Consider the following 13312-nt stretch of genomic DNA (forward strand, 5'->3'; position numbering starts at 1 on the left):
AAAGTCTTAAGCCTACTCTTAAATGTGGAGATGGTGTCTGCCTCCTGAACCCAAACTGGAACCTGGTTCCACAGGAGAGGAGCTTGATAGCTGAACGCTCTGGCTCCTAGTCTACTTTTGGAGACTCTAGGAACCACAAGTAACCCTGCATTCTGGGAGCGCAGTGCTCTGGTGGGGTAGTAAGGTACTATGAGCTCTTTAAGATAAGATGGTGCCTGACCATTAAGAGCTTTGTAGGTAAGAAGAATGATTTTAAATTCTATTCTGGATTTTACTGGAAGCCAATGCAGAGAAGCTAAAACAGGAGAAATATGATCTCTTCATTACGTAGGTGAAAAAAGGCGGTCCTTGAAATTTGCTTAATGTGAGACTTAAACCTGATCAAAGATAACTCCAAGATTCCTCACAGTGGTGCTGGAGGCCAAGACAGGTCTTGATGGGGACAGGCCACCAAAACCTGGGACTGTCCCCGGAAAACGTCTGGTCACGCTATAATTCGCCAATGGGCAGATTTTGACCACTCTTCGTTTTTTGAGTGGGAATGTGTGGTTCACAAACTCCGTCAACTGTGGTGGAGTAGCATAACTTTGCTGTTTAAAAGGAGGCTATTGTCGGGTGAAGAATCGTCTTTTAGTGCCGTCCACGCATTTTAGGACTGAAAGCAAACATGGTGGCATCAAACCCTCTTTATGAACCTCTGATGCTGTTTTTTATTAATCTTCCAGGAAACCACAGCAGCAACGAACTTTACACCATCTCATTTCTTGAAACAGAAACATTGAGCCACGGAAAATAGTTTCAGACTGTTTCACACTGACAGCTGCCTCACATCAGACCAAAGCAGCAGGCTGTGGTTGTTTTGGTTCTGACAAAATGTTGACTAACCATGCCTGGCTAACTGTTATGTAACTGTGTTTGCCTCCAGACGAGATACTGGACCTGACCGATCAGATCAGCCAAGGAGGGAAGACCATCAATGAGCTGGAGAGAATGAAGAAGCTCCTCGATGTGGAGAAGAGTGACATCAGGGCAGCCCTGGAGGAAGCAGAGGTAAACGACTTACCTGTTGTGGATACCTGTCAACTCTCTACCAATTAAACTGTTTCCTAAGCTACTGCATCTGCCACCTCTACCAACCAGGGTACTCTGGAGCACGAGGAGAGTAAGACCTTGAGATTTCAGATGGAGCTGCAGCAGATAAGGTCCGAGATCGAGCGCAAGATTTCAGAGAAAGATGAAGAGATCGACAATCTCAGGTACCAATCTACTGACAGTCTCCGCAGCCAATCAGAAGCCAGCACAATAAATGCGTTTGAGTAGTAATAGCAGTGCTGTCCACCAGGCGGAGCTACCAGCTCTCTCTGGAGACCATGCAGGCCACCTTGGAGGCGGAGGTTCGTAGTCGTAGTGAGGCGGTTCGTCTGAGGAAGAAGATGGAGTCTGACCTGAACGAGATGGAGGTTCAGCTGGGACAGGCTACCAGACAGGCAGCCGAGAGCCAGAGGATGATCAGACACCTACAGACACAGGTAGTCTCATCTTCTCCGCATTCATACCAAGAGATACCAAGACAATAAAGGCAAGGATGGATAAATTACTGAAGGCGACAGATACTCTAAGGCCGTCATGGTCATCTCCTGAGTATCATGTCGACCTTTTGTTTTCAAAAAAAAAGCAGTGGAGGGTGTAACAGGTATGCCAAAGTCAGAGAAGTCTTAAAGCAACATTTTGTTGAATGAAAGCCAACTCTGTGTTGGTCTTCATATCCAAAACAAAGCGGCGCTCTCTCTCCGTGACTCAAGCCTTTCTGATGTTGACCGTGTTTTGGTTGTTAGCAGGCTCCAAGTCCTTCGCTGGGGTGTTGTCAGTCGCCGTGTGTACAAATCAGAATCAGTAGGCAAGAGTCTCTGGAGCGCGCATGAACGACACAGCCTCCATAAACCAATGAATTATGGAGAAAATACAAACCTATTTCTTCACGTAGGAAGCAGCATAGTGGTCGTCAGAGGCGACCGAGAAAGCTGGCGAATGGTTCATCTTTATGAGAGGTTACAACCCGTTTACAATAAAAAGTGATTAATTTCAAACTACATATGGCACTTTATGCAAAAGCTCATGTTGCATTCTTGGCATTATGTAAAAGAATAAGTGAGGGAATCAGCTGATCAATGTGAACATATCTACACAAAGTAGGATGATATTACTTGTGTGCTGGATGCTTGCTAACATGTTAGCAAGAACAACTTATCCCGGTGAAGGTAAACCAGAGGTTGGATTTTCAGTTTGCTTCTCTGCTCCCTAGATATTTATTTGGATGTATAGTTGCTCTTCCTATGCTGCATGGCAGATCTCATTGTGTTGTGTGTCGCGTCCTCTCGTAGGTTAAAGAACAACAGGTGGACATGGAAGATAAAGTCCAGCTGACCAATCAGCTCCGGGAACAGATTGTCCTGTTGGAGCGGCGTTGTACGCTGATGACGGCTGAGGAGGAGGAGCTGCGAGGGATCCTGGAGCAGACGGACCGCGTTCGCAGGACGGCCGAACAGGAGCTGGTGGAGGTCACAGAGAGAGCTCACCTGCTCGCCTCGCAGGTACGAACAGAAACGCACCCTGCAGGGCGCACCAACAGGACGGCTCACGATCAGCAGCAGCAGAGCGTGTGATAGGACTGTTTGTGGTGACCAGTGATTGATCAACGGACTGACTGTCTTTACTGACCGATTGATTTATCCACTAAGTGACCATAGAGTGATTGACATTAATGCACTACTGACTGCTTCAGTGATCGATGGACTAATCACCTGCCTTATTGACTAATCGACTGATCCACCAATTATTGAATTGGATGATCGGTGAACTGACTGATCATTGATTTCTTGTGTTTCAGAACACAGGACTGGTGAACCAGAAGAGGAAGCTGGAGGCTGATCTGTCTCTGCTGACAGGAGAGGTGGACGAGGCAATGCAGGAGGGTCGCAGTGCTGAGGAGAAAGCCAAGAAAGCCATCACTGATGTCAGTCCTGACCTCTGACCCCTGTCCAAACCAAAACTAACCCTGAGGTTTTCACTGGTGTCCAGCTGCTTTATGTTGACCTCGTCCGCGGTCTTGTGTGTATGTTTGTGTTTTACCAGGCGGCTCTGATGGCGGAGGAGCTGAAGAAGGAGCAGGACAGCAGCAGCATGTTGGAGAGGATGAAGAGGAACGTGGAGTCTACGGCGAAGGGTACAAAAATTCTCAAACGCTGTTGAACTCACCTGTGCTGCTGCAGGTTGATGCTAACGGGGTCGTCGTGTGTCTCTGACAGAGCTGCAGGTCAAACTGGATGAGACGGAGCAGATGGCACTGAAGGGGGGAAAGAAACAGCTCCATAAACTGGAGACAAGAGTGAGTGAAATTGTAAAATCGTCCAGTCTTTCAACACTGCCACCAGTTTCATGGTGTTGGGCTTCAGTAGTGAAGAGCTGCAGAAAGAAAAGTGACTCGATGAGACATCTTCTGTGTGCAGGTGAGGGAGCTGCAGACGGAGCTGATGGTGGAGCAGAAGAGGAGCGAGGAGTACCAGAAAGGAGTCCGTCGCTACGAGAGGAGAATCAAAGAGCTGACGTACCAGGTGTGATTACCTCCCATCATCCAGCTGCTGCTTCTGTCAGTATCAGACAGATGTTCTGCCGGTTCTGTGTTCTCTCCATGCTTTTGAACTGGTTCTCTTTGTGTCCCTGCAGACGGAGGAGGACAGGAAGACTCTGCTGAGGATGCAGGAGCTGGTCGATAAGCTTCAGACCAAAGTCAAGAGCTACAAGAGACAAGCTGAGAACGCAGTGAGTCTTCATTAATGTTTTATTATTACAATAAAATGACAATGTGTAAGGTGTCTCTGGTAGCCATGAACGTACGGAATCAGAATCAGAAGGAGCTTTATTGCAAAGTAGTGTTTTACACATACATTGGTGATAAGGTGCAACACATAGACAAACATACAGCTGACATAAATAAATCTAGAAATATATAAATTTGGAATAAACAAATGCAAGTTATACGACGTACTGCAACGGAAGAGATTATTGTGTACATAAATATATAAATTGACAATATAAAAATATACAACAACAACGATTAACAACAAATAGGTCTTTTACAGCCGCAGTCCTTTTTAGATACGCATGGTGTTCTTGAGGTGTTCCAATTGGTTTTAAGACATTTCATAGCACTGAATCTGCACTTTTAAGAGTTTTTAATAATCTTTTAATCTCAACTGACTCTGTCTATTATGCAATTTTTATATTTTTAGATCTTACAGCAGCATTTGACACAGTTGACCACAGCATCCTTATTTTTCACCTCGAGTATGGTGTGGGGATTAAGGGCACCACCTTAGAATGGTCATACCTGTCTGACAGATTTTAGAGTCCGTTTTGGTAGCTCTGTCTCACTGTCTGTGTCCCTCACATGTGGAGATCCCCAGGGTTCGATTCCCGGGCCAATTCTTTTTTCACTCTATTTGCTTCCCCTTGGATCAATCTTAAAAAGACATAACATTAGATTCCATCTCTACGCAGATGATTCGCAAATCTACCTGCCCATCAAAATAAATGATGGTAGTTCTTTAACAAGATTGTTTGACTGTTTTAATGATATTAAAGCCTGGATGGCCTTAAATTGTTCAAACTTTAACGAGAGTAAAACTGAGGTCATTGTTTTTTGACCCAGCGGCGCCTCTGATGGCTCACAAATAGACCTGGGCACTTTACTTTCAACCTTATGTTAAGTCTTGTAACAAACCTTGGAGTAAAAATGGATTGTGTTTTTAAAATGGAGAAGCAGATCAATTCCGTTGTGAAAGCAAGTTTCTTTCAACTTCTTACTAAGCTTAAGCCCTTTTTATCCCTCACAGACTTTGAGAGGTTCATACATGCATTTGTCACAACACGCCTCGACTATTGTAATGCTCTGTATGTAGACGTTAGCCAGGCTTCCCTCTCTAGTCTACAACTGGTTCAAAACGCTGCCGCTCGTCTCCTTACGGGAACTCGTAAGCGAGATCACATCACCCCTGTCCTTGCCTCCCTTCACTGGCTACCAGTTAATTTTAGGATTGATTTTTAGATTCTGTTGTTTGTTTTTAAAGCCCTTCATGGACTAGCTCCAGTCTATATCACTGATCTGTTGAAGCCACATGCTTCTTCAAGGTCATTAAGGTCTGCGTACCAGTCTCTTCTTGTTGTCCCTAAAACACTGCTCAAGAGCAGGGGGGATCGAGCTTTCTCAGTCGCAGCCCCGAGACTGTGGAATGAATTGCCTCTTCATGTCAGACTGGCACCAAGCCTTCCAGTTTTTAAACCGCAACTTAAAACACATTTGTATTCCTTGGCTTTTAATCTGGCATGAGAACTGTATGTTGTATTTGTCTGGTGTATTTTGTCTCTTTATTGTTTCATGTCAATGTACAGCCCTTTGGTGAACCTGGTTGTTTTAAATGTGTCTTTTACAATGAGTTTCAACTCATTGTAAAAGAGACAGATATTTCCCTCAGGAGCTGGTGGAGACCAAAAACAGAGCAAAAAGAGGGGGCAATGCAAACACGACTCCACATGAATGTTGCTCTATAACTGGAGGTGGAAATAAGCAACTGTTTGCTAACAGTTTCAACTTCATCATCTGGTTTCTGGTGAACCCTCAGTGGCTATTAAAAAAAAGTTGTAGCAGGTTTAAAGTAGAATGACAGCTGTCGTTTCTCTGTGTGTCCGCCAGGAGGAGCAGGTGAGCTGCAGCACGGTGCGTTTCAGGAAAGTCCAACACGAGCTGGACGACGCAGAGGAGAGAGCCGACGTGGCCGAGACGACCGTGAACAAGCTGCGGATTCGGACACGCGAACAGACCAACAAGGTCGTTATGGTGAGTCACGCACTCAATCCTAAAGTGCTTCTTTATGATAAAAAATGTTGTTGGTTGTTGTTATTTCTAATTGGCTGTTTGTGTTTCTGCAGATCGCTGAATGAAGCTCTGCTGCCTCTTCAAACACCACCAGTGTGTTTCTGGTGTTTGATTTGCTGTGTGTTTCTGTCTGATGTGTTTGTACTGAATTCTCCGGGATCATCTACTGTATGTAACCATGTCAGTATGTTTCTGGATTTCTCCACTGTAAAGCATTGCGAACCGGTTTGTAAAGGAAGTGTTGAGGGTGCTGAGAACGTACGGGAGCTGGGATCGGCAGCAGCAGTCGAGCTGAGGCAGGTCCAGTATACGTGTTAGCAGTCCTGAACTGCTTTTAGTTTGTCACGCCGTCCTCAGTGAGTTTGTAATACTATTTACTGAGGTTGTAAAGCTTTCAGTTTGATCACTGGTAGCATAGAAAAGCTGAGATAGTTGGAGCTGGCGATTGTATTTCCTTTGTGAGGAGTGAAAAGTTTCCTGGTTGCAGACAGTTGAGGACAAAATAAGATGTAGATTATGAGACAGTAAGTAATTCAGGACTAGTGGCTAGAGGTTACATAGAGCGCATTATATTAAACCTGCATTAAAGCTGCAGTATGCAAAACCTTCGGCATCTGTCTCTGCTGCGTCGTATCACACCGCAAACCCCTCCCACCAAACCCACAAGTTGAACGGCAGCAGAAGTAATGGGTTTCCCTGCGAAACCTCATCCCTCGTAGGGTTGGCTCTCCATGCCGTGAGCCTCGCCAAGGCCCCGGCCCCTCTCGCCTTGACTCGTCTTCTCAAAGATGCCCCTCCAACTGAGTGCCCCAGGCTTCAGAGGTAGCTACAACAGCGGTTTGTCATCTTGCCTCTTTGCCACTTGTCAGTACGAGCGCCATGGCGTCGTGCCTTGAGGTGATCACGTGCGTTTTGCTGTTGGTAAAAGAAGGTCTTGGAAATTTATCACAAGTTGCAGGATTTTCACCATTTGAAGGTATGTGCATCTGCATTTGTAGGACAGCCAATAGCCCTCAACATGATTGGCCGTCACGAGCTACATTTTCTAAAGGCTGAAAAAACAGCCAAGAGGAGGTGCAGAAGTCTAGTTTTCTCTCAGACTACTTGAATTACAATATGCGGACTCTGCAGCTCTCTGCTGCCTTTAGCTTCTTTTAGCTCATAGCTTTGGCGCATTCACTGTCTGGTTTAGTCCTTTAGGCTCTCGTCATATAAAACTGTAGGCAACCACCTTCTCAGCAGCAAATAGCGGACGGACACAGTTAGAGACCAGCTGGTTAACATACTGGAGCATTTAGCAGCTAGATCTTTCCCCAGGAGCTGGTGGAGACCAAAACCAGAGCTAAATGATCCTGCTGCTCTGTGTCTGCTGGATAGGTAGGTGGGTTTATTGTCACAATATAACTTGATTTAATTGAGTTTTGAAACTCCCTTCTGCTACACAGCATACAATATACATTAATAAAGAATCAATTATGTAAAATGGTAACAGAAATAAACTATCATCACTGGAGCAGTGCTGAGGATGAATTAGAGTTTAAGAGTCTGATAGCTTGGGGGAAAAAGCTATCAGACTCAGGGTTAACAGGCTGTGGCTGGGTGGGTACTGTCCTTTAGTATCCTTTGGGCTCTGCGTAGGCACCTCACTGATATTGCTGGTGCTCTGGAGATGGGTACCAATGATCTTCTGAGCAGTTAGAATCACCCGATTGGATGTAGAAGTAGGCAGCTGTTTGCTAACATGTTACTATTTTATAAGGGCTGGATTTCAGTGCTCCCCAACTCTTCAGCACTGCTTACACGTGATCACAGTTGGAAAACGCACAACCACAATTAGACATTCGTTAGACATTCATATAAACCAGGCGCCTGTATTTAGACTATATGTTTGACTTTTGATGTGTGGGTTTTAAAAATAAATACCTGTTGACCTTGACAAACTGTTTGCCGACATCTTTAACTTCTTCTTCTACACCACACAAATCATAACGTTCACCAACAACAACATTGACAATTACTCTGCAAACAAACACACACAAAGAAATACAAGGTTTATCCATAGACTGTATTCAGTGGACGCAGCCGCCGTGACGTCACCTGTTGGTTTGTGGACTACCGTTTTGAGTTTGGCCGTCACCCTCTTGGTTTTTTGGAACCAGACGTGAACAAAATTGGACGAGAGAGTAGCGCCAGCTAGCTTGTTTTACAAAGTGGAATTGTAATTCATGTTAACTTTAATGCTAATTTTAACTAGCAAAAAAACAGGCTTAAAACAAGACAATAATAAACAATACACAGAGCAGCGGATACGAGTCGCTTCTATCCTGATTGACAGGTCGCCATGGTAGCGACTTGTCAATCACGTTGTAGCCCCGCCCTAAAGCCTCCCCTGCTTCCTGGTCTCTGTTCCTCTAAATGGGACCATAATTTACTAAATAAACATCATGCTGTGTTGAAGAAGACTTGAAACTAGCGACTGAGACCATAAACTCATCAGGAAAGTGTTTACTGAGGGAATAAATCAGCTGACAAGTAGAAACATTTTCTCATAGATTGATAGCTAGCTAGCTAATGTTACTCTTGACAGCCCCCCGAAGCCAATTACCCTAACCACAACCATCACCGAGTGTGTGCCTAAACTTAAGTTATTGATTATATGCATGTTGACCGGTTAACCCTACAGCTGTGCACATCGGCCTCATGGCTAACGTGCTAGCAGACAGAGTTAACCTCCTCCTTGTTGCTGTGCATTACCATCAACACTCCGCTAGATGGCGCTGTCGCAAAAGAACTACGGTCCTACTACTGCGGATTGTGGGGGTCCTGAAACTGCAGCCTCCGGTACTGCTGCTACATAATATTGCCCAGAGGTTTGTGCTTGGCGTTTGTTGCATCAACAGTTGAAAGTCTACTGCCCCCTAGAGGGTGCAGTGTTCATTACAGCCAAAATATGAATGTTTTGGACAGAACAAATGAAATCCTGATGATTTATCTGTTCTTAAGTTGTACTATTAATGAAACTAATGCTACGGGGTCTTGATCATGTGCCCCTATGTGACGACCTGGGGATAAGATGGGTTGGAATAACCTGCAGCTGCAAACGTCTCATCCATGCTTGTTGCATTTTATTTTGCAATTTTCCAGGTACTACTTTTCATAGATGTAGCTAGCAATGAAAGGAACGTGACATCTCAGATTTGGGTTGCCCAATATGAAGCTCTGACTGGTCGATGGTTGACAGTCTGTTCAACTGACTGTCACTGAGACGTCATCCTTTGAAACAAGAAAGCTGTTAGACTATTAGACAACAATGACTTAACCCGTTCAAGCATCACTATTTGTTTTCTTTTATGATAGCAACCTAAAAATATTTAATATTAAAACATTTAGCGACCAAACAATCAGTTGAATAATTTATAAAACAGCCCTTGGATTTAAACACAAACAAAAAAGGTGCATTTTAGCAATCGACACTTTATTCACAAACTAAAACCAAACACTGTGTCCACAGGCGAGTGGGGGACTGTACAGGTGTGTTACATCAGTATTTACTGGCCGCACAGGGCCAGGTTCACGTCACGTGTCGTCGTTTCTCGTCTCAACACAAACCTCTGTCGGTCCATTCATCCCTCCATCCTCCAATCAAAGTGCTCAGCAGTTTGTCCTTCAGCATGTGTGTGTGTGTGTGTGTGTGTGCGTCCAGTTCAGAACCAGAAATCTGATCTGAAGCCTCAGCTGGTCCAGAACGATCCGATTCACCATTAGTCTTTAGAAAACACACCTAAACATTTAAAAATACATTCAAACACAACCAGGAGGTTTTTCCTAGACAGCAAATAGCACCGCAGAGCAAATACATTTGGGGTTAAAAAATAAACTATATAGACAGCAGACTGGTTGGCTGCACTCACACAGGAAGGGGAAAAAATCCGCCTGAAACACTTTCACACTGTAGATCCACAACACGAGGCCACGTCCCACTCTGATGGGGGTCGACCGGAAACACAACAAATGTCAGATTTTGGTGTTTGAGGGCTTCTTTCTGTCTCTACCATATGAGGAAACACACAAGCAGCCCAGATGTCCTGGGCAGCCTACATTAAATAAAGCCTAGTAGGTCTCAGGGGGATAAATTGTTCCCTAGAATCCCCAATTTGTGTATTTTGTCACCTCAGTTTAATAATTCAAACCCTTCAAACCTCAAATTGTGCCCTTAAAATACTAAAACTCAACATAATGTGGTATCAAACACTAAATCGTGCTCCAAATTTGCTTTAATAATTCGCTCAAACTGGAAGTTGTCCCCTTCATGCAGCCACGACTTCATATCACTGAATCCTGATTCAGATTTTCAGGGACTTTTATTATTATTATTATTATAAAAAGCAGTTTAATCCGTCATAATTGTGACTTGAATATTGATATCAGAAACAAGCTGGAGTAACTGTAAATTAGGTAATTTGAGAACAAAATGATCAAGATGCAATATTTAAATGGCCACATGAATCCATCATCAGAGGGCAGACAACTGGAGGTTATGATTTATCAAAAGACCCCTACCAGGTTACATTACATCCCAAAGGAATATGGCACAGAGGAACAGCAGCTGTTACCTCATTGGTCTATAACATCGGCCAATCGGTAAAGCTGTTTCAGCTCACGCGCTGATGCCAGAACATCTGAAACGTGTCGTCTACCTGCCGAGAAAAAAAACACCATTTGGGTTCTTCTGTACTGTCGCCCAGTGGTATAAAGAGAGCACGAAGAAGCTGGACACACCTTGTCTTTGTGCTGCTGACAGGCATTCTGGGAAATGTAGGAAATCAAACCAGAGAAAATAAAAATTAAATAATAATAAATGCGGTGAGATATTTGGATTCAACAGTCTGGAAGTGTCTGAGAGGCGAGCGACACACATCTGACGTCTTAATATTCTTGCTCATAATCGGCAAGCGTTGGCGGGCGGAAATCACCAGAACAGGTGTGTGCACAGTTATTTTTTTCTCTTCCCGTGTGAATCCAGTCGTGGTTTTTCTACAGTTATATTTTACATTTTATAAGTTACATCTTCTAATTTAGAGCTCAGGACGTCTCTGACCAGGAGTTGGGATTCGGGCGAGGGAGAAAACGGAGGCTGAAAAATCTGCTAACAACAAAATCAGCTGAGAGGAGGAAACACCTGAAGTGAAAAGGAAACGTATGTGCAGGGGGAGAAGGTGAGTGGACGGCGATGTTTGATGGTTAACATGAGTAAAAAAAAAAAAAATAATAATAAGTGGCGTCACAGAGCAAGAGCCGACATCTGCCTCTCATCTTGTGTTTTCTTCCTCGTTTGTTCTCATCGGGGCTTGCCGCATTGCATTGTGGGTACTGTAGTCAAGTCACCAGGTTAGTACAGCTGTAGCTCTGTTGCCAGTGAAGCCGCCGGTCGCCGCTGTAACCGGCGTTCAAGTTAGTGGAAGAAATTAAAAATAAAAATAAGGAAATGACATCACATTTACATCAGCGGTGATGTCAGAGTGTTCGACGTGGAAGTTTCGTCTTCTTCCGTCTCAGTCTGAGTTTAGTAACAACAACAACAACAACAGGGAGAGCGGGTCCTTTACTGGACTGTTAGAGAGACTACATATGAACATGTAAAACAAACATGGCTGCCGGGAGGTCACCTGACGAGGAGGAGGAGGAGGAGGAGGAAGAAGATGGGAGTTCTGGTTCTTCCCCCGTTCAACTGACGAGGTTCTCAGATTTTGCCGTCTCCTCCTCCTCCTCCTCCTCGATCTTCCTCTCCCTCCTCAGATAGAGGATGAGGAGGAAAAGCTGGTGAAGAAGTGCGCCGGGTGTTTTTCGTCCCGGCGTCTCCCTGAGCAGCGGGGCGGGGGTGGGGCCAGATGATGTCACAGAGACGACAAAAGCTGATTGGCTGACCGGTGCTCCTTCAGGATTCTGTGGGCGGGGTCAGGAGCCTGCTCCAGCCAATCGGGAGGCTTAGCCCTTCCAGCCGTCCCAGATCGGACCTCTGGGTCGACAGAACACAGAACCGCAGTCAGGTTACGAGCACAGTGAGCGTGTGTTTGTGTGTGAGAGTCAGCAGACAGACAGAAAACAGGCAGCAGCAGAAACAAGCAGCGAACCAGAGATCATCAGGTTTGTTGGGGGGGGCTCATGCTACGTGCTAACATGCTTCTTAGCATGTTTAGCAGGTATAATGTTTCCTATGTTCCACATCTTTGTTTTGGTAGAAGCTGATTGGCTGACGGCAGCAGTGTCTCAGTTTGATCCTCCAGTCTACATGTCAAAATGTTCTCGAGCAAGAGACTGAACCATCTGATTTTTCCTGTAGGCTCTGCTGTCGGCGTGCCAGCGTGCCCCGTCCACACTGCTGCGTTTTGGTTTTAAAACGGAGACCTTTTGCTACGTTTGCTCCTCCCGTCCAGACTAAAACGGCAAAAATGAAGACCTAAAACACATCTGCCTCTCTGATTGGCTCTCATCAGTCGTGCAAAGCAGAAACACGATGCTGCTGACAAAGTTTCTGATTTGGTATTTTTATTTAAATATTTTGTACCGTGCAAATAAGACTTACAGCCGACAATTGTGCATGTCGGCTGCAGCTTTTAGACAAATAAACACCCGTAGTCGGTCAGATTCTGCTCTGACAGCTACTACGTTTACTCGCGGGAGGAGCTCGGAGTTAACTGCTTTTATTAAATTAGCTTTTTACTTAAATTTTTGGGATTTCAACGTTGATTTATCTTCACTGGAGCTTCTCAGCAGCTTCCGTGCACATCCGGTTCCAGTGTTGTTGTTTGCGTCGTTAGCTCTGTCGGACTACGACTTCATATTTATATAAAAACTGGAAATTACTTGGAGAAAAGAAAGCGAGGAGGTTGAACTACCTGGTGAGATCAGAAAACACGTGTCTGTAACTTTACTCCAGCTGTCGTTGTACTTTACTGTGACCAAGTTAGCGTAGCATAGCCCTGATCGATCCGAACTCCATTCAGAAAACAAACATTTTAGAAGTTGTTGTCCTGCTGACAGACCTGACAAAGCATCAGTTCATATGTTTAACAAATCTGCATCATGTTGTAGTTATTTCCACATCAGTTTGATCCGTTTATTGCTATTTAATCACAGCAGAATGTTTACTTTGGGTTCATACAGTTGTAGTAATAGGGAGTTGTGTTTATTCACCTTCTCGCGTTGTGTGTGAACACTTGCAGCGAATGTACTAACGCGAGGAAAGCGTCACGAGGCGAAAATTCGCGGTTGGTCTGAATGCGGCATTACACCCAGAGGGTTTTATGTGCTGTAAGCTGTGCTGTCAGGTTGAGGTCAAAAAGGTTGCTGTTAGATTTAAGTTACTGTTACTGGCACCTC

At 44.7% G+C, this 13312-nt stretch overlaps 2 protein-coding genes across 13 annotated transcripts in view; one reads left to right on the top strand and one right to left on the bottom strand.

The window, feature by feature from the left end:
- The window catches only part of LOC123974719 (myosin-7-like), a 41389-nt gene extending 33949 nt beyond the window's left edge, over positions 1–7440 (top strand). For both annotated transcript variants that reach the window (XM_046055567.1, XM_046055566.1), the window contains 11 exons: positions 926–1050; positions 1141–1256; positions 1343–1529; positions 2382–2591; positions 2888–3013; positions 3133–3223; positions 3306–3385; positions 3507–3611; positions 3724–3819; positions 5750–5893; positions 5986–7440. In XM_046055567.1, coding sequence (XP_045911523.1) covers positions 926–1050; positions 1141–1256; positions 1343–1529; positions 2382–2591; positions 2888–3013; positions 3133–3223; positions 3306–3385; positions 3507–3611; positions 3724–3819; positions 5750–5893; positions 5986–5997 — 1292 coding nt within the window. In that variant the 3' untranslated portion in view covers positions 5998–7440. The remainder of the gene's footprint in view (positions 1–925; positions 1051–1140; positions 1257–1342; positions 1530–2381; positions 2592–2887; positions 3014–3132; positions 3224–3305; positions 3386–3506; positions 3612–3723; positions 3820–5749; positions 5894–5985) is intronic.
- A 1946-nt stretch (positions 7441–9386) lies between these two features.
- sulf2b (sulfatase 2b) overlaps positions 9387–13312 on the bottom strand; it is a 276394-nt gene continuing 272468 nt past the window's right edge. For all 11 annotated transcript variants that reach the window (XM_046055572.1, XM_046055570.1, XM_046055569.1 and 8 more), the window contains one exon: positions 9387–11948. In XM_046055572.1, coding sequence (XP_045911528.1) covers positions 11918–11948 — 31 coding nt within the window. In that variant the 3' untranslated portion in view covers positions 9387–11917. The remainder of the gene's footprint in view (positions 11949–13312) is intronic.

This window comes from Micropterus dolomieu, linkage group LG08 (assembly GCF_021292245.1).
Source record: "Micropterus dolomieu isolate WLL.071019.BEF.003 ecotype Adirondacks linkage group LG08, ASM2129224v1, whole genome shotgun sequence".
NCBI lineage: Eukaryota > Metazoa > Chordata > Actinopteri > Centrarchiformes > Centrarchidae > Micropterus > Micropterus dolomieu.